Here is a 25066-nt window from a genome sequence, read left to right as displayed (position 1 = left end):
CTCCTCCTTCTCCTCCTTCTTCTCCTTCTCCTTCTCCTTCTCCTTCTTCTTCTTCTTCTTCTCCTTCTTCTTCTTCTTCTTTTCTTCTTCTTCCTTTTTTTTTGTGGGGCAGTGGGGGTTAAGTGTCTTGCCCAGGGTCACACAGCTAGTCATTTTCTTCTTAACTGATGTTAACCCCCTTTTAAAGAATTATTTGGATCCTTCTTTCACTTACTAAGTTGGAGACTCATGAAAGATAAGGAAGAATTCAGGCAATTGATTTGTTGCTCATTAGTAGCTGTTTGGTCTTGGGCAAGATACTATACACCTCCAGGGCTCAGTTTTTTCATCTGTACAGTAAGAAATATGAAATAAAAGATGCCCAAGGATTCCTCTAGCTCCAAATTCTAGAATCGAATGGCCTGGGGACCCTGAGCAAGAAACTTCTCTCTTAAGGCCTCAGTTTCTTCATCCTTCAATTATAGGATTGGGCTAGACCAGATTTCAGGAGGCCTGTGAACTTGTATAGGAAAAAATACCTCTTTATTTCAATATAATTAGTTTCCTTTGCAATCCTATTTATGCATTTTAAGTTTTATGTAGTTTTATGCAATTTATGTAATAAATCATGCAATTAAAAATTTTAAAGCATTATGCTGAGGAAGGGTCCACAGGCTTTACCATATTGACAAAGGGCATGAAACAGCTGGGGACACAGTGAATAGTCTAGTCCCAGAGTCAGGAAAGAAAGTTCAAATCTGGTCTTAGATAATTGCTATGTGAACCTGGACAAGTCACTTAACCTCTGCCTGCCTTACTTTCCTTATTTTTAAAACAGGTATAATAATAGTATCTACCTCTCAGGGTTGTTTTGAAGGTAAAATGAGATATTTGTAGAGGGCTTTGAAAGTCTTAAAGTACACATAAATGCTAGCTATTATTATCTGTGTATCACACTTGCAAAAAAGGTTAAGACCCTCCCCCCTTAAGACTAGATGATCTCTAAGATACCTTCTAGCTCTAAATCCTATGATCCTGTAAAATGATCTTGCTTTATGTTCTTACAAAAAAAATTACCCTTTAGTTCTTTATGTGTTTTTGTACAACTTTTTCTTTCTTTCTTTTTTTAACAGACACAGCAAAAATAGGAAATTTTACGTTGATCCCCGATGCCACCCACAGACAATTGCTGTTGTCCAGACTCGAGCCAAGTAACTTTTTTTATTTGTATTTTGAAATTAAGAATGAGGTTTGCCGGGGCAGGTAGGTGGCATAGTGGATAGAGTACTGACCCTGAAGTCAGGAGTACCTGAGTTCAAATCTGGCCTCAGACACTTAACACTTATGAGCTGTGTGACCCTGGGCAAGTCACTTAACCCCAATTGCCTCACTAAAAAAAAAAAAAAAGAAAGAAAAAAGAATGAGGTTTGCCTATGTTGTATCTTTTATCCTACTTTTCAACCAGATTGGCTTACCTTGGGCTACCCAGGTGGCATTTTGAGTCTTATGTTAGGTTATACCAACTGTATTCTTTTCATTGATACTTCCTTTTCTATCCTGTTTTTATGTAAAGGGAAACTACCAAGGAGTTTCTCCTTTCTTTGCTTTTGTAGTAAAGTGTTCAAAGAAGAATCCTTCCTAATACAAGGTTCTAGAAGTCTCCAGAGCCCATCTCCAGAGCCTGTATTGTAGGCAGCCCCAACACTGGACCCCCAAATCCCATTCTATATGTGTCGTCTGTGGGGACAGATATTTGTTTACTTATTTTCCTCTAATTTGTCTTGGCAACTCCTGATAGTTTGGTTCCCAGTTAAAGGTTTTCTTATGTGGAGTGACTTTGGGGAATCCAAGAAGAGGATACTGCCCTAGTCCCAAATCCCTTCAATGACCTTATTTATACCCCCAATTTCACCATTACAACTTCATTTCTTTAACCTAAGACTTTCATCTTTGTTACTATGAATTGACTCCTGTAAGGGAGTGTAATTTTAAGCTGTTTTCATCTTCTGGGGAATTAGCTTCAGATCCATTCCTAAGGGCAAGTTTTGGTAGAAATGTGAGAAAGAGATCACTAGTGTATTGAAGAGCTGTAGGAAGATAAGAAGGAGGTACAACTGAAAGACACAGGGTGTTGGAGGGGTCCCTCAGGGCATAGAGCACAAACTTCTCCTGATTTACAGTATCACTCAAGATTGATCCCATGCCCAGCTTAAGCACCATTGGGATTATTTAGAAGAAATTTATTTTTTGAATACCATTTTCCCTTTCTAAATATAAGATGTAAATACTCCAATGCTATGTGTGATCTGAAGGCTATTTCTCTTCTTCCCAGTTACATTGGGGTCCTCATTGAGTTGAAGCTGCCTCATGAAATGGACTTCAGTGGGAAAGATGTCAGTGGAGTGCTATTCCAGTATCCAGACACGGAGGGGAAGGTAGAAGACTTCATGGAACTTGTGGATAGAGCTCACCAGCATGGGGTAGGACCAGAGCTAACTTTTGTGCATTTCATCTTTGACCTATCTCTTGGCTCCTTAATTTCCCTCTCTGTTAAAGGAAAAAGGTCACTGATAGCTTTTCAGCAAAAGCAACTTTTGAAGACCTCTCCTAAGTCAGAGGAGTGGTGATCAGCATGAGGGGAGGGAGCATCCATATTGATGAGGTTATAGATTTCTTTGAGGCAAGGCACTTCTTAGGTGTGTACTAGATAGAGTGCTGGACATTCTAGCTGTGTGGCAAGTCACCTAACCTCTCCGATTAACCTTTCTAATCCTCACCTAAAGAAGATGGGGTGATAATAGCACCAACTTCACAGGAGAATTGTGAAGGTCAAATGAGATCATATTTGCAAAGTGCTTTTCACATATTAAACTCCTATATAAATGTTAGTTGTTATTATTAGAAAAAGGCATTAGCCCTGTAATTTCATTAGTATCGGGAAATCTGGCATGAGGAAACTCACTGTACTAAGGCAGGGCTTTAATGGGATTTCCTCTGTGGCCAAATTACAGGCTTTATTTCCTTTGTACTCCTTTATGTTTTAAAATAAAACATTTCATTTGAACATTATGCACCTATGTGCGAAATATCAAAATAATTACTGAGGATAGGAACTGCTAAAACTTGGTATCTTTTTTCTGACATAATCTTAGAGAGTTAGAGTACTAGAGTTAAGTGACTTGCTTAGGGTCACACAGCAGCATGTGTTAGAGGTGAGCCTTGAACCCAAGTCTTTCTGGTTACAAGTCTAACTTTATCTATGATACCATCCATTGTCATCATCAATCAATAATAAACATTTATTAAGTGACTACTATGTGCCAGGTACTGTGCTAAGAGCTGAGGATATAAAAAGAGGCAAAAACCAGTTTCTGCCCTCAAGGTGCTTACAATCTTTAAGGAGAGGCACATTCTCAGCTCCCCTGGCCTGTATTCTGGTCTCTTGGAAGTTTTAGATATAGGGGCCCTGACGTTGACATCTTCCTCTGAGGATGCACCTTGATCTTCCTTGTCACTAAAGAAACTTTCTATGGTCCTCACCTTTCTCTGTCTGCTCATCTTGTCTTTCTTTTACTTGACTTTTAGCTCCTTAAAGTGGGGCACTTTTTCCAGGCTGCACTATCCCAAGCTTCAGAAGGTCCCAGGTGGTATGATTTAAGGAGGATCAGGTTCTTCACTCACCTGGCCTGTTCCCTGGTCCGTAGATGATCCCAGACCAACTTGCTAATCAACCAGCTTTGTGTGTTGTGGTTGTCAGGTCTGAGGAGCCTGTGCCCCTCCCCCACTTGGGCCACTGCTACTCAAGCCTACCTCCTGGTTCCCAGCAGGGATGAAAAACCCAAGTTCTGCCTCAGCACCAACATTACCCCTGTAGTCTCCCCCCTGCCAAGGGCTCAACCCTCTCACCAGACTGTGAGCTTAGTTCCAGACGACACTGGTGCTGCAGCTGATTCAGAGGCTCTGAGGGTCTCTTTCTCTGGCGAGGCCTTTGTGGGACTGGATCTGTGTCAGGGTGACTGTGGGGTTGGGTTCCACTCCCGTCTCAGCACAGTAGCTCCCTCTTCTGACCTTCCAAGCTGTCCTTGGTTGGAAGATGATTTCAGCACATTCTTCTGTGAATTTTGCCCGTGTTCTATTCTCAAGGTGCTTATAATCTAATGGAGGAGATAACATGAAACAAATATAGGCAAAACAAGCTATATACAAGGTAAATAGGAAATAATTAAAAGAGGGAACGCACCGGAATTAAGAGGAATTGGTGGGGGCAGCTAGGTGGCGCAGTGGATAGAGCGCTGGCCCTGGATTCAGGAGGACCTGAGTTCAAATCTGACCTCAGACACTTAACACTTACTAGCTGTGTGACTCTGGGAAAGTTACTTAACCCTCGTTGCCCCACAAAAAAAAAGAGGGATTGGCCAAAGCTTTCTGTAGAAGGTAGGATTGTAGTTGGAACTTCAAGGATGCCAGGGAAGTCAGTAGTCAAAGAGGAGGATGAACAATCCAGTCCTGGGGGACAGACAGCTAGAGAAAATTCCTGGAGCCTGGAGCCAAGAGATGACGTGTCTTGTTCATGAATAGTTAGGAGGCCAGTGTCACTAGACTGAAGAGTACATGTTGAGGAATAACATGTATGAAGACTGGAAAAGTGGGGGGACGGGGTGGGGGCTAGATTATGAAGGGCTTTGAAAGCCAGAAAGAGAATTTTATATTTGTTCCTGGAGCAAAGGTAATGAGAATGGTACAACTCTGTCTTTATGTCATGTAACTGTGGTTCAAGAACATAACATAATCTGCATGGAAAAATGTTGAAAAAACGCATTAAGTAAACACACTTAAGTATTCAATGAGCATTCATTAATAAGAATGGCATTAGAACATTAACTTTTTAAAAATACTTTTTTTTTTTTTTTGTAAGGCAATGAGGGTTAAGTGACTTGCTCAGGATCACACATCTAGTAAGTGTCAAGTGTCTGAGGCTGGATTTGAACTCAGGTCCCCCTGAATCCAGGGCCGGTGCTCTATCCACTGCACCACCTAGCTACCCCCAACTTAAAAAAAATACTTATTGGTCAATTGGTTAATTTTTAAAAGGAAAGAAAAAAAGGAAGAAAAAAGACTGACATGCAACGTCCCACAGCTGTGAATTCCTCTCCCCTACTTTTTGCAAAGAGCTGGGGAAAGAGGGGAGGTGTCTTCTTATATCTATTCTTTGGGACCAAACTTGTTCTTTATAGTTTCAAAACTTTCACCTTCAATAGTTTTGTGGTTGTTGGAACATGGACATATATATGTGTGTATACATATATATATTTATATATAAATAAATATTTCTTGTCCTTAGTTTTGAACAAAATGGGCACTCTGTCTTCTCCATACAGAAAACAAGTATTATAGCCTTATCTTTAGGATCATCTGAAATAATGCCTGATCTTGATTTGGGTTCCCATATGTATGATGGAATATACTAAATCATCTGTCTTCCTGATATAATTTAATTAATTGCTTGTCATGTAAAATTAATTATATAGAAACTGATCTTTGTTATGCTCCCTCCAAAGAAATCAAATATAAAAGGGTTAATTCAGTCATAGTGTCATATGTGGTATTGTCAGTCAGTTAACCAGATATTAAACAAATAAACAAATAAAAGACTTGTCTCACTCTTTTTTTGGTGAGGCAATTGGGGTTAAGTGACTTGCCCAGGGTCACACAGCTAGTAAGTGTCAAGTGTCTGAGGTTGGATTTGAACTCAGGTCCTCCTGAATCCAGGGTCGGTGCTCTATCCACTGTGCCACCTAGCTCCTCCCCTCACTATTTCTACAGGTGATAAGAAAAAGAAAAAAAAGGAAAGAAAACCCAAATTTCACAAATATTTATTAAGTTCCTACTAGAATCATTATTATGTACTGAAGGAGACCATAGAATCAAAGCTCTAGAGTTAAGATCTAGATCTTAAGTTAGAATTTATTTAGTCCAATCTCCTCATTTTAGAGATGGGGAAACTGAGGCCTAGAAAGTTTGTACCCAAAGTTACATAAATAGCAACGGAGCAGACCTCAGATCTGAGCTCTGATCCCATGACTAGCTCCAGCACTACATTATGCTGTTTCCCTTTGGAAATACACACACACATATATGAATTAAGTAAATTAAATAAAGACTTGTTGGTCATTTCCATCTTTTATCTTATTTTAGGCTCTGGCTTGCTGTGCTACGGACCTGTTGGCTCTTTGTATTTTGAGGCCACCCGGAGAATTTGGAGTTGACATTGCCTTGGGGACTTCCCAAAGGTTTGGGGTGCCATTGTGCTATGGGGGACCACATGCTGCCTTTTTTGCTGTTCGAGAAAACTTGGTTAGAATGATGCCTGGAAGAATGGTGGGCGTGACAAGGTAAAGCCTGGATTCCCCCTTTTTCATGTTTAGTACTTTCCCTGGCTTCTTCCCCTAAATATCAGGACCAGAATGCTCTTTGCCCATTGGCTGTGTTCTTCTCTTCTTTTGTGCTGTGTGGGTGAATGAAGTATCTAAGAAAGAAGCAGAGGAAAAATAGTCTTTCAGTCTAGGAAACACCATCTTTCTTTTCAGCCCCACTGAGTATGTTCATGGCTGTGACGAAAGAATGGGGCTGCTCAGCCAAGGCATCTTTTGGAGAACATTAGCTTCCAGTTTCTGCCATGGGCTAGTAATAGGTGTTTTTGTGGTTCCTCCCAAAAGGAGGGTCTCTGATCCATTGGTCATTTGCGCTCATTTTATTGGTGGAACTGGCTCAAGTGGAAGATTTGGACGTTGGTTACATCTGCCCATGTGGTTTCCTTCTAAGGATAAGAACAGCACTCCCCCAAGGGACAGACACATTCAATTCATGGCTTTTCGTTTCCTAGTCCAGTGCCATCCTAAGCCTGCACTGGATTTTGCTAAGATAATTTCTAAGAGGTCTAGGCAATTCTGCATTTTCTGCTAGAATGCTTTATTATAGACTCTAGAATAGATGCAGATAAAATTATGCATGTACAGACAAACTAGAATTTATTAGTATTGTGTTTAAGTGATAATTATTCTGGAAAAAAATCCAATTGAAATGTCACCCTCTGTGGGAAGCTTCTCCTGAAAATACCTGCCTTCTCTACCCCCTAAGAAGTCATCTTTCTCATTAAACCTTGTGTTCTGGACTTCTCTAAAGCAGATGCCACGTAATGTGCATTATATTTATTTATCTATCTATCTATCTATCTATCTATCTATCTATCTATCTATCTATCTATCTATTTATTTATTTATTTTTGCGGGGCAGTTGGGGTTAAGTGACTTGCCCAGGGTCACACAGCTAGTAAGTGTTAAGTGTCTGAGGCCGGATTTGAACTCAGGTACTCCTGAATCCAGGGCGGGTACCCTATCCACTGTGCCATCTAGCTGCCCCTATATTTATTTTTGTTTTATCTCCCTTCTTAGTTAGAGCTCCATAAGGGAGTAGACCCTATTTAATCTCATCTTTGTGTCTTCCCTAGCACTTGGCACTGTGTCCTGGACACAGTCAGTAATTGATTTTTTGTTTTGTTTTCATGGGGCAATGGGGGTTAAGTGACTTGCCCAGGGTCACACAGCTAGTAAGTGTCAAGTGTCTGAGGTAGGATTTGAACTCAGGTCCTCCTGAATCCAGGGCCAGTGTTCTATCCACTGTGCAACCTAGCTGCCCCAGTAATTGATTTTTGAGTGAACAAATGAATGAATATTCATTTAGTGTAGGAAATTTCTGAGTTATGAAAGTGGCTTCATATTTATTTTTTCCTTCATCATATTGATACATCCTACAAGTTTTCGAAGCCAAATGCCTTTAGAAATTTTCCCAGCAATAGTTTATGAGCCTGAACCACAGGATGTCTTAAAGGCATCTCAAGGTTTTTGACCTTGATGCAGCTTTTTGTGTGTTTATTTGAGGGTTTCTAATTGTTTAAGTGTCAAGCTGTGCCATTCCTGAAACCCCATGGCAGTTACTGGGAAAAATTGGCTTTATCTATTAGACCATGTGTTAGCAGCTGAACAAATAATACCTCTGAGCAAATAGCCTAGTTAGTTAACATTGTGAAATTTTGGAGGCATTTTGTTCTGAAAACACATTCCTTTTTTTTTTTTTATTAAGGATAGAGAGAAATTTTAATTAAGATAGAATTTCAATAAGAAATTAAGATAGAATTTCAATTAAGATAGAATTAAATATTAGAATCTTTTCAGCATTTGTATCTTAGAAGTCCTCTAGTTAAATCTACATAATAGACTAGATGACAAGAATCCTTTTCCAACTATTAAAAATTGTGTCTGTGTTTGTGTTTGTACATTTTTGCATGTATAGAACCATTTCCTTTGGGGCTAAAGAGACCACTTGAGGTTGGTTTGGCTCAGGCAAATATAGAGCTAAACCTTTGGCCAATCCTCTTTTCTTCCTCAAGGTTTCTTGATGCAAAGGAAAACATTTGGATCAAAGAAGAGTGGTCCAGATAGTGAGCCCCTCACATGGCACAGAGTAATTGTTAAGTGCCTCTTTCCTTAGTGAGGAAAACATCAATGCTGATAACCCCACCTGGTGGTGAGTCAAGCTGACCAAATTCTTTCTTCTATTGACCTAGAGATGCAGCAGGAAAGGAAGTATTCCGTCTTGCTCTGCAGACTCGAGAGCAGCACATCAGGAGGGATAAGGCTACAAGCAACATCTGTACAGCTCAGGTAACAAATATGTAGCTGCTCAATTAAACATCCTATAGCAATAACTCCTGCTGCAGGAAAGAAAGACTTTTATTTTGAAAATTCTTTAAAATGGATATCTTCTGCTTTTCTATCACTGATATTTGCCAATGTATTTTTCTCTTCTCCCTTCCAGACAGAGAGCCATCCATTACAACAAAGACTAAAAGAGAAAGAGGAGGAAAAAACCCAGTTCAGCAAAACTAATACATAGACAAATCTGACAATACATAGGAAATCTGATTTAGATAAATTATGGCCTCAAGAGTTCATATAGTTCATTGTTCAGTTATTTAGTTGTGTCTGACGCTTCATGACCCTACTGCCCTACTGTCCATGGGATTTTCTTGGCAAAGATACTGCACTTATTTGCCATTTTCTCCTCCAGTGGATTAAGGCAAACAGAAATTAAATGACTTGATCAGGGTCACACAGCTAGTAAGAGTCTGAGGCCAGATTTGAACTCAGGACTTCCTGACTCCAGGACCAATGCTCTATCCACTGAGTCACCTAGCTGCCTCTTCTTCTAGTTTAGTCCCCCTCATTTTATAGAAGATGGAACTGAGGCCCAGGGAGGAAACTTCTCCAAGGTTACATCATATTTTTCTAGGGTATCAAAGTTTACAAAGTACTTTCCTTGTTGTGGCCTTGGAAAGTTGGTAATAATCCATATGTTTTTCGCCCTTTTACAAATGAGAAGACATAGCAACTTACCCAAGATCAACAGGTCAGTGGGTCAGAATTCAGGTCTCCTGGCTCCCACTTGTTTATACTGCCTTGTGAAGAAGCACACAGTACAAATTAGCAATCATAGAATCATGGATTTAGAATTGGAAGTGATCCTAAGAGTCCAACTCTCTTATTTTACAGATCAGGAAACTGAGGCCCAGAGATGTTAAGTGACTTGCTCCAGGTTGTGTAGGTAGTGTCAGAGCCAGGACTTGAAACCAGGTCCTCCAGCGCCAGAGGTAGCATTCTTTCTGCTCTACCATGATGCCTTTCTTATGTATAATATTTATGTATATATGTATGTACAGACAGATCGATGTATGTATACATATACTTATGTATACATATATGTATGTATATATATTTATATATGGGGAGAAAAACCCTCTTAAGTTTACCTTCATGCTAAATTCTTAAATGAATAATCCAATGTTCATTTCTTAAATGGTCAAATGTAGAGGGAGTTTCAGTATAGAACTCATAACGTTAGCTAGTTTTTAGACTTGACTTCCAATATCCAGTGATCATAACACTAACCACCTTTAGCCACACCCAGAGTACAATTTCTGAAACGTACTTATCTTTTTAGGCTCTTTTGGCTAACATGGCTGCCATGTTTGCTATCTACCATGGTTCCAGTGGGCTCAAGCACATTGCCAGGAGGGTGCATAATGCCACCTTGATTCTAGCAGAAGGTGAGTCGTTTGTCTCCTGTAAACCTCATGAACTGGAAAAAGGATATAGCACATCAATTTCTTCCTTTCAGAAGAATTCCTATCATTGGATGTGGCTGGTTGATCACCAACCACAGTAACTAGGTGTTGCTTTTTCATCCAAGTATTATTATCTTCATTACTTCCATTTTATAGCTGAGGAAACAGACTCAGAGAGGTGATGTTCCTTGTGCATAGTTGTGAAGATAGTATATATTGAAGCTAGGATCCAGCCTTAGTTCTCATTCTAAATCCAAGGTTAATACCATTACATTATACTGGAGATGAGTTTTTTAAAATTTTAGAAGCAGAATTCTATATTTGTAAGGGATATTAAGGAGATTTGGGAAGTAGTTTGGAATCTTACATTTTTTTTCTGATTAACTTTACTTTTAAGCCATTGAAAAGTACAATGAATGCTTAATATTAACTAATAATAATCCATAATCACCACCTTAGAATCTGAGTGTGTGTGTGTGTGTGTGTGTGTGTGTGTGTGTGTGTGTGTGTGTGGTGGTGGTAGGGGAAGGGGTAGAGTTTGGACCTGTGATCTCCTGGGCTGAGGGATTTCTCAGTCTGGAAATTCCCTCTACAAATGCAGATCAGACATTGTTCTGCCCATAATACTATTAGACAGTTGCCTAGGGCAATGAGATGCTTAGGGACATGTCCAGGGTCACATAGCCACTTGAACCTAGGTCTTGAAGCCAGATTGCTATCCACTTCATAGAAGTTGCTTCTCTAGATTCATTTTTACAGAAGGTCAGAACTGAAATGGACCTTATAGGTCATGTCGTTGGACCTTCTCTATTTCTATATGAGGAAAGAGAGACCCAGAGAAATCATTGGCCCAAGGTCACACAGCTATCAAAGAGCAGAGCTGGGACATAACTTCAGGTTTTCTGAATCCAGGTCCAGTGGCCTTTTCTTTTTCATCACCCTATCCTCGTATTCATACAACATAAGGTCAACTTTTTTGTTTTAAAGCAGTTATAGGCACACTATCAACTCAGTGAACATGTAGTCAATTAAAACTCCTTTGTAGTGTGGCCATCTGTGTTTCTCCCTTCCATAAAATTTCCATGTAATAATGAAAGCTGACATTTGTATATCATTTTAGAATTTACAAAGCACAATCTTCTGAAACAAGATCCTAACCAGGAATGTGCTAGTTGTGTTGTCAACAACAAGTCTAGACAATCAGCAAAACAAGAAATCAAGCCCTGGTTTGTAGCATTTGCCTATTTCCAAGGTGGAAATACTCACACTGAAAATTTAAGTCTACTATCTCAAGCAAGTACAACCTGACTTCAGCATGCCACAGCATTATAGGTAAAGATATTGGCCCAGCTAAATGAATCGAACCACATATGGGCCATTCTATCTTGGTTTTTAAATTATTTTAAACTCGGAAATGACCATTTATGTATCCAAATGATATTGCTTCAGTGATGATAAGATTGTTCTCTGCAAATTTCTTTTATGGCATTTGTCATTTTAGTTAAGAAACGTTTATATCTTGATGTAGGCATCATAAGGTACTTTTCTCACAACAACCCTGTGATGGTAGGAAGTGGAAAAAATACTCATTTTACAGATATCAAAACTGAGGCTCCAAGAGGTCAAATAACACCCAAGATCACACAGTATCAGAACTGGGGTTGAATCTAGGTTTCCTCTCTCTAGGTCTAACACTCTTTGTACTACTCTGTTAAGTTTTTTTAGTGAACTGAATACCTTGGAAAAAGTTACAAATGCATTAATACCCCTTTTATTATGTAGGTGTGGGGCTGGTCCTACCTAATACCTTCCTTTTACAGTATTCATGTTGTATCAGATTTTTCCTGCATGTACAGATAGTATCTTTTTTTTTCTTTAAAAATTATTTATTTTGGGGGGTGGCTAGGTGGCGCAGTGGATAAAGCTCTGGCCCTGGATTCAGGAGTTCCTGAGTTCAAATCCGGCCTCAGACACTTGACACTTACTGGCTGTGTGACCCTGGGCAAGTCACTTAACCCCCATTGCCCTGCAAAAAAAAATTATTTATTTTTAACATTCTTTTCTGTTAAATTTTGAGTTCTAAATTCTCTCTCTCTTCCACTTAGCCTCCCCCCACCCACTGAGAAGGCAAGCAATATGATATCAGTTATACATGTGAAATTATGCGAAACATAAGTTATCTTTCTTTTTTTATTAAGTTATCTTTCAAGGGATGTGATTTGACTCACATTGTGTTCTAAATCATGTAATAATACTTTAATGGTTCTACAGGTTCCATGTGTTTTACAGTGTCCACTAGGGGGTGGGAAACCCACAAAACTAAGCTTAAAAATATCTCTCCCCAAGTCTACCAAGGCCCTCCTATCCTTCAACAAGGCTTGAAGGTGACCTTGGATTCTCAAAGGTTATGCCAGGTATGCACAAGGTCTGGCTGATTCTCTTAAACTGCAAAGGCATTGAATATGGACCAAGTGACAAACTGAGAGACTGATGGCTAGCTATATTTAAAGAAGTTCATTACCAGAAGGCTGGCCACCTTGAGGTTTTTTGGCAACTTGGGCAGGCGGGTAAGCAACAAGCATTTCTTTAGCACTGAGGATGCCACTGTGCTAAGATCTGGCGATACAAATGCAAGCAAAAATAGAGCACCTGCCCTCAGGGAGCTTTCATTCTTGTGAGGGAAGTCAACACAGAAAAAGAAGCAGAAAGAGGAGAGAGGTGGAGAGGGGAAGAGTCAGAAGCACAACTGGGAGGGGAATAAAGCCTGTCCTGCCTGAGCCTTTCCAAATTCCTGGAAAGAATTTAGCGATGGGAGAGGGGGGGTCTTCATGGCTGAGAGATATTTCAAGGTGAGAACTCATAAAGATTACTATTTAAAGCATGGAGGATGCAATCGGTAGACAGAGCACCCAGAAGGTGATGCATTTGTATACCCTTGCATATTTCAGTATCTTTCCCCAAGTTTCATCTAAAGGCAGCCAGGTGGTGCAGTGGCTAGGGCGATCTGAGTTTAAATTCAAGGTCAGTTATTAGCTCTGTGACCTTCAGTGAATCACTTAACTTCTGTCTGCCTCAGTTCCCTCAACTGTAAAATGGGGATAATAATAGCACCTACCACCCAAGGTTGCTGTGAGGATGAAATGACAAAACAATTGTAAAGTACTTAGCACGATGCCAGGCACCAAGTGGGCACTATATAAATGTTAACCATTATTATTATGTAGAGCACCTGACATCCATAGAGGAGGTTTATTTTGGTTGTTGTTTCTTTATAATAAAGCTAGCTATCCTGTTGTTGTTGTTGTTTTTAACCTAGGTCTTAAACGAGCTGGCCACAAGCTACAACATGACTTGTTCTTTGATACCTTGAAGGTCCAATGTGGTTGTTCCCTAAATGAGGTTTTGGATAGAGCAGCTCAGCGGCAGATCAACTTTCGGCTTTTTAGTGATGGCACGGTAAATGGAATTAAATGCTTTGGGCTTTCTCTTTGTCACCTGGATTCCATGTTTTTGAGTCTTTTTACAGGTGCAGCTACATATTTTGGAAACATTTCATTTCCCCCATTGAGGTTGGCAGGTCTTAATTTTGCCACAAGCTAAGTATCTCCTCTTGTCTGTCAAAGAAGTTTGTGTTTTCAGACATGGAGAGCAGAGGCATTCTTCTGCCAGGGGATGCTGGGTTCTCACAGAAGTCCATCCTGTTTCTTAGGGGTTTTTTTCTGTCCTTAATGGCAATCTCAGGATAGGCTTCTATCATTTTTCTGAGGATAGGGATTTCTATGGAATAGGGGGAGCTTCCAGATGAGAAACTCTCCCGTCCATGCAGGTTGGCCCTTTCTCTGCAATTTATAGTCTTAGATGGTTGCTCAAAACACTGATATGTTAAACGATTTACCCAGGGTTACACAGCCAGTAGGTATCAGATGTAGCCATTGAACAAAAGTCTTCCCAGATTTGAGATCCACTTTCTATTCCATTGTGGCCATGTGACCCTAAGCAAATCACTTAACCTCTTCTACCTCAGGGACCTCATCTATGGAATGAAGATGAAAATGGTGGTTGTTATTCAGTCATTTTTCAGTCATGTTTGGCTTTTCCTGACCCCATTTGGGGTTTTCTTGTGTGATACTAGAATGGTTTGCCATTTCCTTCTCCAGTTAATTTTACAGATGAGGAAACTGAGGCAAAAGAGTTAAGTGGTTCCCAAGGTCACACAGCTAGTAAGTGTGTAAGGCCATATTTAAGTTGCCCAAGGTCACACAGCTAGTAAGTGTGTAAGGCCATATTTAAACCCAGGAAGATGAATCTTTCTGACTCCAGGCCTGGCACTCTATCCTCTTTGCCACCTAGCTGCCCTCACAAGGTTGTTGTGAGGATCAAATGAGACAACTCATAAAGTGCTTTGCAAAACAGACTTTTATGTAAATTTTAGTTGTCATCATCATCATTATTTTGTTGTACTAGCTAATAGTGGTGGTGGTAGTAGTAATTATTGCAATGTTAGTCCATTTTCATGATCAGAGATGGAGGGTTTTATTGTACTGTTCTATTTTCAGATCCTCTTCCTTCAAGGCTGCATTTCTCCCCTAACCATTTTAAGGGAAAGAATGTCAGATTTGCAGAAGAGCTGAGTTCTAATTCTGACTTTTCAATTTGCTAACTGACTTAGCTTCTCTCCACCTGTGGGAGAAGAATAAGAGAAAAGCCCTATCCAATTTTCTATTTACTGACCTGAAGTCAAAGCAACATTAGAATTGAGTGCCGATCTTTGATCACAGTACATCCAGACTTCCACTTCTGACCATGATTCTGGTAGAAGGACATGGGGGTGGGGAATGGCCAGAACACAACACCCCATCCTTCGTCTCCTGCTATCATCAATGATATAATGACTTAGAACTCTGGGCATACTAGAGAAAGTGAATCTGTGGGGGAAGTATTCCCCTAATGCCTTTTTGGTACCCCCTTCCTCATGGTGACATGAATGGGCAGATGTTATCTACCTTGAAAGCCAGCTAGATTAGAATAAGAGTGGCAGTTGTGTTATAATGAAAAGAATACTGGATTTGGAGTCTGATTATCTGACTTGGAATATGATCTCTTCTAGTTGGAAGCTGTGTGATTTTAAACAAGATACTTAACTCCTCAGGACCTTAATTTCCTAATCTTTAGAATGAGAACATTCAACATGATTAGATGATATCTAAGGATCCTTTTAGCTTCACACCTTTTGATGCCCTCACAACTAGCTTCATTCCATCAGGTCAATGAGGATAAGTTGTTTAGTAATTTTTGATTTACTTGGGGTTTCCCTAGAGGTCCCAGAATTCCAAGTTAATGCTTCCTTTTTTTTTTTTTTTTGGGCTTATAGCTTGGCATTTCCCTCGATGAAACAGTCACAGAAAAAGATCTGGATGACTTGTTGTGGATTTTTGGCTGTGAGTCCTCTGCGGTGAGTCAGATGAAAACTTGGATATCTAAAAATTCTCCTTTGGGACCAGGCCAATGTGGGTGGTGGCAGAGCAGGTGAACAACAAAGGTGTAGCCACATTTTAAGATAAGAAAATAATTGAGCTGCTGAGTCTCAGTTGGGAGAATTCTAACAAGGGTATGACTCCTTATAAGTGGTCACTTGATGGTCTCAATATACAAAAACAGAGCAAGATGTGCATCTTAAAATGATTGGTTAGCATTGAAAGTATTTGGCCATAGCAGACATTTTGCTTCTATTAAGAGGGACGCGATGTGCAGTACCAGCTGTGGGGTTTGGAGGTGGCTGTGATAGTGGCAGCAGCAGCAGCAGCAGCTTTTGAGAGCTCTCAGCTCAGAAACAATAAGGGGAGGGGGCCTGGACAACTGGTCAGAAAGCGTTTAAAGAGGGTACAGCTGATGCTGACTAGGCAGTTCTGGGTCACAGTTCCTGGGCTAAGAGGAATGCTTGTGGTCAATCACAAGGGAACAGGGGTCCTGGTTGCAGTTCCAAAGCCATAAAGAGTGTTAGCACTTGTGACTACATGGGAACAAGGGCTCTTCTTAGGTAAAGAACAGAGTGTAGACCAGAAGACTAGTGACCATACTTCTCCCTGGATCACACCACTTTGGAAGCACCAAAAACCAGCTCTGAACCATCTGAGAACTAGCTCTGAAAACAGAAGCACAAAAAAGCCTGAAGAGTGGTAGGGGGAAAATTTAAAAAAGAAATGGAAGGGGGGCTAGCTAGGTGGTGCAGTGGATAAAGCACCGGCCCTGAATTCAGGAGTACCTGAGTTCAAATCCAGCCTCAGACACTTGACACTTACTAGCTGTGTGACCCTGGGCAAGTCACTTAACCCCCAATGCCCCACAAAAAAAAAAGACAAGAAAAGAAAAAAGAAATGGAAGTGATGCAAAAAAAATTATGAAAAGAGAATTAACATATTGGTTAAAAGGGGGTACAACAATTAATTGAAGAAAAGAGCTCCTTAAAAAGGAAAACAGAACAAATATAAAGAGGTACAAAAGCTCACAGAAGAAAATCATTCCTTAAAAATTAGAGTAGGGCAAGTGGAAGGTAATGACTCCATGAGACATCAAGAAACAATAAAACAAAGTCAAAAGAATGAAAAAAATAGAAGAAAATGTAGAATATTTAATTGGAAAAACAACTAACCTTGGAAATAGATCAAGGAGAGATCATTTAAGAATCATAGAACTTCCTGAAAGCCATGATCAAAAAAGAGCCTACATATCATCTTTCAAGAAATCATCAAGGAAAACTGCCCTGATAATTCTATCAGTTATACATGTGAAATTATGCAAAACATATTTCCATATTAAGTTATCTTTCTTTCTTTTTTAAATTATCTTTCAAGGGATGTGATTTGACTCACATTGTGTTCTAAATAATGTAATTATACTTTAATGGTTCTACAGTTTCCATGAGGGTAAAATAGAAATTAAAAGAGTCCATTGATTACTTCCTAAAAGATATCCCAAAATGAAAATCTCCAGGAATATTATAGTCAAATTCCAAAGATCCAAGTTCAAGGAGAAAATATTGCAAGCTGCCAGCAAGAAACAATTCAAATAGGGCAGCTAGGTGGCACAGTGGATAAAGCACTGGCCTTGGATTCAGGAGGACCTGATTTCAAATCCAGCCTCAGACACATAACATTTACTAGCTGTGTGACCCTGGGCAAGTCACTTAACCTTCATTGCCCTGCAAAAAAAAAAATCCAAAACAAAAGAAACAATTCAAATATTATGAAGCCACAGTGAGGATCATACAAGATTTAGCAGCTTCTATGTTAAAGAAACAGAGGGCTTAGAATATGACATTTCAAAAAGCAAAGAAGCTAAGATTTCAACCAAGAATAACCTATCCAACAAAACTGAGTATAATCCTTCAGGCAAAAAAATGGATATTTAATGAAATAGAGGACTTTGAAGCATTCCTGATGAAAAGGCCAGGGCTGAATAGAAAATTTTACATTCAAACAGAGGAATCAAGAGAAGCATAAAAAGATAAACATGAAAGAGTAATTATAAAGAACTCAATAAAGTGAAACTGTTTACATTTCTACTTAGAAAAGTGATACATGATAACTCCTAAAAACTTTATCATTGCTAGGGTAGTTAGAAGGAGTATACATGGATGGAGGGCATAAATGTGAGTTGATTATGTTAGGATAATCTCAAAAAAAATGAAGGGGTGAGAAAGAGGGATGCACTGGGAAAAATGGGAAGGGAGAGGAAAATTGTCTCACATAAAAGAAGCATGTAAAGAAAAGCTTTTATAGTGGAGGGGGATTAGAATTGGTTCAGAGAGGGAAGAATTTATATACACAATTAATTCATTATAAAAATTAATCTTATCTAACAGGGAAATAAGAGGGGAAGGGGATAAGAGATATGGGGAGGGGATGATAAAAGAGAGGGCAGATTACAGGAGGCAGTGGTCAGAAGCAAAACAGACTTTTGAGGAGGGACAGAATAAAAAGAAAGAGAGAAAGATGAATAAAAGAAAATGGGATGGAAGGAAATCCGTAGTTAGTAATTATAACTGTGAATGTGAGTGGGAAGAGCTTACCCACAAAACAGAAGCAGATAGCAGAATGGATTAGAAACCAGAATCCAACAATATGTTGTTTACAAGAGACATACTTGAAACAGAAACACACACATAGAGTTGAAGTAAAGGGCTGAAACAGAATCTATTACTCTTCAGTTGAAGTTTAAAAAAAAAGCAGGGATTGTGATCTCAGACAAAGCAAAAGCAAAAAGAGACTTAATTAAAAGACATAATCAGAGAAACTACATTTTGCTAAAAGGTACCATAGACAATGAAACAATATCAAAAATTTTTATAAGTTTCTCTAGGGGGTAGCTAGGTGGCACAGGAGATAAAGCACTGGCCCTGGGTTCAGGAGGACCTGAGTTCAAATCCGGCCTCAGATACTTGACACTTACTAGCTGTGTGACCCTGGGCAAGTCACTTAACCCTCATTGCCCTGCAAAAAAAAAGTTTCTCTGATAAAGGCCTCATTTCTCAAATATATAGGGAACCGAGTCAAATTTATAAAAATAAGAGCCATTCCCCAATTAATAAACGGACAAAGGATATGAATAGGCAATTTCCAGAAGAAGAAATCAAAGCTATCTATAGTCATATAAAAATGCTCTAAATCACTATTGATTATAGAAATGTAAATTAAAACAACTTTGAGGTACCACCTCAAATGCTGGTGGGGATGAGAGAAAATATGTGCACAAATAAACTGTTGGTGGAGTTGTGAACTGGTCCAAATATTCTGGAGAATAATTTGGAACTATAAAACTATGCATATCCTTTAATCCAGCAATACCACTACTAGGTTTGTACCCAAAGGAGATTAAAGAAAAAGGACAAAGACCTGTATGTACAAAAATATTTATAACAGTTCTTTTTGTGGTGGCAAAGAATTGAAAATTGAGGGGATGCTCATCAATTGGAGCATGGCTGGACAACTTGAGGCATATGATTGTGATGGAATGCTATTATGTTATAAAAACATGATGCAGGGTGTGGTTTCAGAAAAAAAAAACATGGTAAGACCTATATATACTGATGCAAAATGAAATGATAAGAATAAGATCCTTGTGCACTGTAACAGCAAAATTGTAATCACAATCAACTGTGAAAGACTTAACTACTCAGATCAGTACAATGATCCAAGACAATTCCAAAGGATTCATGATGAAAAAATGCTATCCATCTCCAGATAGAGATCTGATGAACTCCTTTTTTCCTTTTTTTTTTTTTTTTTGGTGAGGCAATGAGGGTTAAGTGACTTGCCCAGGGTCACACAACTAGTAAGTGTCAAGTGTCTGAGGGCAGATTTGAACTCAGGTCTTCCTGAATCCAGGGCTGGTGGTGCTTTATCCACTGCGCCACCTAGCTGCCCTGCTGATGAACTCTTAAGTGCAAATTAAAGTATACTTTTCTAGCTTGCTTGCTTGCTTTTGTGATATGGCTAATGTGGAAATATGTTTTGCATGATTTCACCTGTGTAATTGATATCATTTGCTTACCTTCTCAGTGGGTGCAAGAGGGTAGGAGGCAGGGAGAGAATTTAGAATTTAAAATCCAATCTGAAACAAAAATGCTAAAAAATAATACATTTATTTTTTAAATAATTTTTTTTTTTGCGGGGCAATGGCGGTTAAGTGACTTGCCCAGGGTCATACAGCTAGTAAGTGTCAAGTGTCTGAGGCCAGATTTGAACTCAGGTCCTCCTGACTCCAGGGCTGGTGCTTTATCCACTGCACCACCTAGCTGCCCCCTTAAATTAATTTTTAAGAAAGTGAAATGAGTGGATAGAGCACCGGCCCTGGACTCAGGAGGACCTGAGTTCAAATCCTACCTCAGACACTTAACAATTACTAGCTGTGTGACCTTGGGCAAGTCACTTAACCCCAATTGCCTCACCAAAAAAAAAAAAGAAAGTGAAATGAATTGCCTCGGGGGTAGTAAGCTCCCCCTCCTTGTATGTCATCCAGAAGCTGTATAATCATTTGTCAGGGTTGTGGTAGAGGGGGTTTTTGCTCAGATATGGGCCCCTGAGGTCCTTTCCAGCTCTGAGGTTGTAATTCATTTTCTTTATATTGCCCAGCTTTTAAGTTGTAGGCATCCCAGAATCTGGGGTGAATTTGTTCATTGCTCATGGCTGCCAGTAAGTTCTCATGGTATTTTGACCTTTTGTGCATTTATCATATTCTGTTTCATATCCAGTTATTTGTGAATATGTCATATCTTTCTTATTAAATATATAATAAACCTCTTATGGGTAGGAACCATATCCTTCCTCTTTGTCCTAAGGAGTGCCAAGGCTGGTGCCTCATAGTAAGTGCTCAATAACTAAATATTGAATAACATGAAAATATATTTTTCCATATAACTGTGAAGTATAGAGTTGGCCAGGTAGTAATCTATTCTTTCTCTCCCTCCTATCTATTGGATAGGGGCAAAATGGAATCCTTTTTCAGGCCTTTCCTATATGCTCCTTGATTTAGGGTTTGACTTTTTCTCCTATCACTGCCTTCTCTCTTCTCTCTCTCTCTCTCTCTCTCTCTCTCTCTCTCTCTCTCTCTCTCTCTCTCAATTTAATTAGCCACACTGTGTTAAAACAATTAGCATTCTTTTTCATCTAGGGAAATATAATAAGCTTCAGGTTAACAGTGTCCCTTTCTCTATTTTATGGAGTTTATATCAGAAGAAGAATTATTAAACTAATAACTCAAAAAATTTAATCTTAGCTCAGTGCCCTCGGATAGGAAAATTTCTAACATTCAGCCAGGTTTAGCTCTCTGCTCTAATTTAAATTTTTGTTTAACTCTAGCTAACTTTCAGCCATTTTATGTTTGGGGCAAAAATAAGGATGGTAAATTTTTAGGCTGAGTATATTACAGCGTCTGTAACTGGACAGGCTCAGGGAAAGAGCAGACTCATTTTTGGAATTTTACTTAGTCCTTGAAAAGTAGAGTACAGCTGATAGTTTCAGCCCAAATCTTCTACTCTGAGATGCCTGTATAGGGAATCTAAGGGATTTTGGGGCCACATCACAGTCCTCCTTTCAGTTTCTCCTTTCAGACCCTTTTGATTTCTTCTTTTGTTTATTGACACCGTGCCACAATTTTTTGCTTAAGTCCTGGGCATGGCTGGGGATGCTGGCTCCCCTCTGCTGTTGCTGCTCAGTCCTTAAAGTTCAGACTTTTTTCCCACTTAGTCTATATTGTAGACTCTAGCTCTATCAGGAAAGTCCTCACAATACAAATAATTATTGCCACATTATACATAGTTGCTTTTTTTCCCTTGGTAAGTCAAATAAATGGTGGAAGTTGTGTTGTCCACTATTTAATTTTATAGGAACTGGTAAAATAATGTTGAACAAATAAATATAAGATGTCCCATAAACTTGTTTTTAACACATTATTAAGACCAGATAGGGAGAACTTAGGTGGCTCAGTGAATAGAGAGCTGGCCCTGAAGTTGGAAGGATCTGAGCTCAAATCTGACCTCAGACACTTACTAGCTGTGTGACCCTGGGCAAGTCACTTAACCTCAATTGCCTTAAACATCTGGGGCCATCTCCACTCATCCTGACAATATATCTTGTCACTGGACCCAGATGGCTCTGGAGGAGACAGTGAGGCTGGTAACTTTGCACAACTCTTCCTTACTTAAATCCAATTCCTTGCAAGTTATGATATCTGTCATGGTCCCCTTCAAGAATGAAGGACAAACACCACCACCAGATAGCTCTATGAAAGATGTTAATTTTCCTTCTCTCTTCTTATCTAATCCAAACAATTTTTCTGCATTCTCTTGGTATAGGAACTGGTTGCTGAGAGCATGGGAGAAGAGAAGAGGGGCATCCTAGGGACCTCGTTTAAAAGAACCAGCCCATTCCTGACACATCAAGTGTTCAACAGGTTAATATAGTTTCCTTGACATCTAAATTTTGCATTGTGCAAGTAATTTCAATTTGAGGCTATTTTTTTTTATCACAACTGACATTCTGTCTGGTTGTATGCAGGCAATTAGTGATTGATTCATAACCTTTAAAAGTGAATTCCTCTTTTTCAGAAGAGTTTTTCTTTGCTTAGCAAATATAGGGGTCACTGTTCAGTAAATTCTAGAAGTATGTTTTAAAGTAGGACATAAGCTTCAGAAATTTAGTGGGCAATTATCCCCACATTTCCACCACCATTCTTTTTCTTCCCCTACTTTCAAACATCATGTTCCTTCCTTCTTATTATGCCAAACACTATTAACAGTCCATTCCAAGCCACAGGCTAAGAATCCCATAGGATCATCCTGTTTCAAAGCACCTTTCTCCTATAATCAGGGTCCTTACCCTGGAGTCCATGACTTCACTTTAAAAATATTTTGACAAGCATATTTCGATATTCCTCTTTAATACAATGTACTTTATTTCACACATTTAAAACACTCTTCTGAGAAGGAGTACTGTCAAAGTGGTCCAAGACACGTACAAAAAAGTTTAGGAACCTGTGTCCTAGATCAGTAATGTATTGAAAGAGCTCACATGTATGTAGGTTTATCAAGCATCTCCCTCATTATCTCCTTGTGAGTATAAATATTATTTCCCTCATTTTACAAATGAGGAAACTGAGGAAACTCTGTGCTTTCCCAGTTGTTAACTTAGCTGGTATACACTGAAGCTGGGATCTAGGCTCTTATCTCCTATGTCCAAGTTCAACACCCTGTCCACTCTGTCACACAGCCTTTCCGTTGTGTCATCTGATGCCTGATCTGACACACTTTGGGGGGAGTTGTTCCAAATTAGCATCTTTTAGAGGGCTGTATATAAGCTGATGCACTTGGTTCTAAAAATGGATTCTGTGTTCTGTCACAGCTATCAGTCTGAAACTAATATTGTCCGATACATGAAGAAACTGGAGAACAAAGATATTTCTCTCGTCCACAGCATGATTCCTCTGGTAGATATGACCTTCCCTGTTGTTTTCTTGACTTGCCCTCTGTCTCTTGCTAGAGTATGGAAGTAGAGACCATAAGTGGGATTGAGGGTGAATGGAAGGAATTAAGAACAATAATAATATGATGCTTTTTTTGGGGGGGGGGCTTTCTTAAAGGGATCCTGTACAATGAAGCTCAACAGTTCATCTGAACTTACAGTAAGTAGGTCAATTTCATTAAGTTATTACTTATTGGGGCATCTTACATTCCAGTAGCTCATAAGCCCATAGCTAGCTATCCTCTTTGCATCATAGCTGCTTACAAATCCTTTATAACAGGGGTTCTCAACTTGGGGTCTATGGACTTGCTTTTAAAAATATTTTGATAACTATATTTCAACATAAATGGTTTCCTTTGTAATCCTACATGTTTTATTTTATACATTTAATGATGTTATTCTGAGAAGGGGTCCATAGGTTTCACCAGCTTGACCAAGGAAGGGTCCCAGGACACAAATGAAGGTGAAGAAGCCCTGGCTTTACAACAATGTGGGAATCTTTTAGGGATATCATTTGACTTTGGCCAAGCTTTAGGGTTGAGTTTTATGAGTGAGATTGAAGTTCAGAAGAAATGAAACCCAAGTGAATAAAGTATTCTTTGGCACCCTGCCCTTTCTTCAGTTTTTTTTAGACTTGCCTTGTTAAAGGCTTTCATTTTGTAAACACGTGTTCATTAATTCCAGGTATTATCAAGAACTATAAAGCTTCCTACCTGAATGTGTCAGGAGAACAGTGATTTGAGGCTATGTTTATAAACTATATCAATGAAAGTGTTTGTCTCATCTGCTCCTGCAGCCTATAAGTAATGTAATTTTTAAAATGAAAGAAAAAGCCTCAAAGGTGGGGATAAATATTATGATAACTATATTGTTATGATTACATATTATAGTACTTTGTAATCACAATAACTTGTAATGATTATAAATTATAATAAATATACATTCAGGTAAATATGAATGTAAGTAGATAGGTTAGTTGTATACTACTAGTAGGTAATTCCCTGGTTTTCGGCCTCTTTTCTTTGCTACAATGTTCTATTGCTCAAAGAAGGTAAGAAACTGCATTGTGTGCTACGAGAGATCTGAGTTTTGAGTAAACAGTGCCTGCAGAATGACCTGCCATTTATGGGTACTTACACACCTTTCCATTCCCGCAAAGGTAGAAAATTTTTACATATATACACATAGGCTTGAAACAGAACCATAATTTATGTGTTTTCTCCCCTCCTCCTCTTCAGCCAATCACATGGAAAGAATTTGCCAATATCCACCCCTTTGTGCCTCTAGACCAGGCTCAAGGTTATCAGCAGCTTTTCCGAGAGCTAGAGAAGGATTTGTGTGAACTCACAGGCTATGACAAAATTTCCTTCCAACCTAACAGGTAAGTGGATTCCCGCCCTGCCCCCCCCCCCCCGCCCCCCATGTCAGTGATGTGACTTGAGAATATATACCCAATTCAGGAGAATGTCATTGGTTTGCAACTAGTGAGTTAACAATAATAACTAGCAGTTATATCATGTAACCTCTGTGTCAACTCTCTAAGACAATAAATCACAGAAAAGGTGCTGACTCACACTGATAGAGGGAATTCCTTATACCAGTGAAGTCACAGATCCAATCTTCATTCTCCCATCCTCATCCAAAGTCAGTGGATCTCAGTTTTGTCACCTGCAAAATTAATTGTAGAGAGAAGTTGTTAGAGGAAGGGACCAGTATTTGAATTGAATGATGGCTAAGCCCTCTTCTAGTTTGTGATCCTTTGATCTTAATAGAGGGGAAGTGTGATGTAGTGGATAGAATACTTCACTTGGAGGCAAGAAGACCTGGGTTTTTATTCTGCCTCTGAAAGTTACTAGTTGGGTGAATATGGACAAGTCTGACCATGGACTAG

The 25066-nt window shown here is 39.2% G+C and overlaps 1 protein-coding gene across 2 annotated transcripts in view; it reads left to right on the top strand.

Annotated features, from left to right (window-relative positions):
• GLDC (glycine decarboxylase) overlaps positions 1-25066 on the top strand; it is a 125248-nt gene that overhangs the window by 48757 nt on the left and 51425 nt on the right. For both annotated transcript variants that reach the window (XM_043974717.1, XM_043974721.1), the window contains 11 exons: positions 1113-1190; positions 2312-2459; positions 6175-6371; positions 8603-8699; positions 10036-10141; positions 13476-13615; positions 15531-15611; positions 22011-22108; positions 23056-23140; positions 23294-23335; positions 24414-24556. In XM_043974717.1, the coding sequence (XP_043830652.1) occupies positions 1113-1190; positions 2312-2459; positions 6175-6371; positions 8603-8699; positions 10036-10141; positions 13476-13615; positions 15531-15611; positions 22011-22108; positions 23056-23140; positions 23294-23335; positions 24414-24556 (1215 nt within the window). The remainder of the gene's footprint in view (positions 1-1112; positions 1191-2311; positions 2460-6174; positions 6372-8602; positions 8700-10035; positions 10142-13475; positions 13616-15530; positions 15612-22010; positions 22109-23055; positions 23141-23293; positions 23336-24413; positions 24557-25066) is intronic.

This window comes from Dromiciops gliroides, chromosome 1, assembly GCF_019393635.1.
Source record: "Dromiciops gliroides isolate mDroGli1 chromosome 1, mDroGli1.pri, whole genome shotgun sequence".
NCBI classification, from domain to species: Eukaryota; Metazoa; Chordata; class Mammalia; order Microbiotheria; family Microbiotheriidae; genus Dromiciops; species Dromiciops gliroides.
Note: the sequence above shows the minus strand (reverse complement) of the source record. Positions and strands in the feature narration are given on the sequence as shown.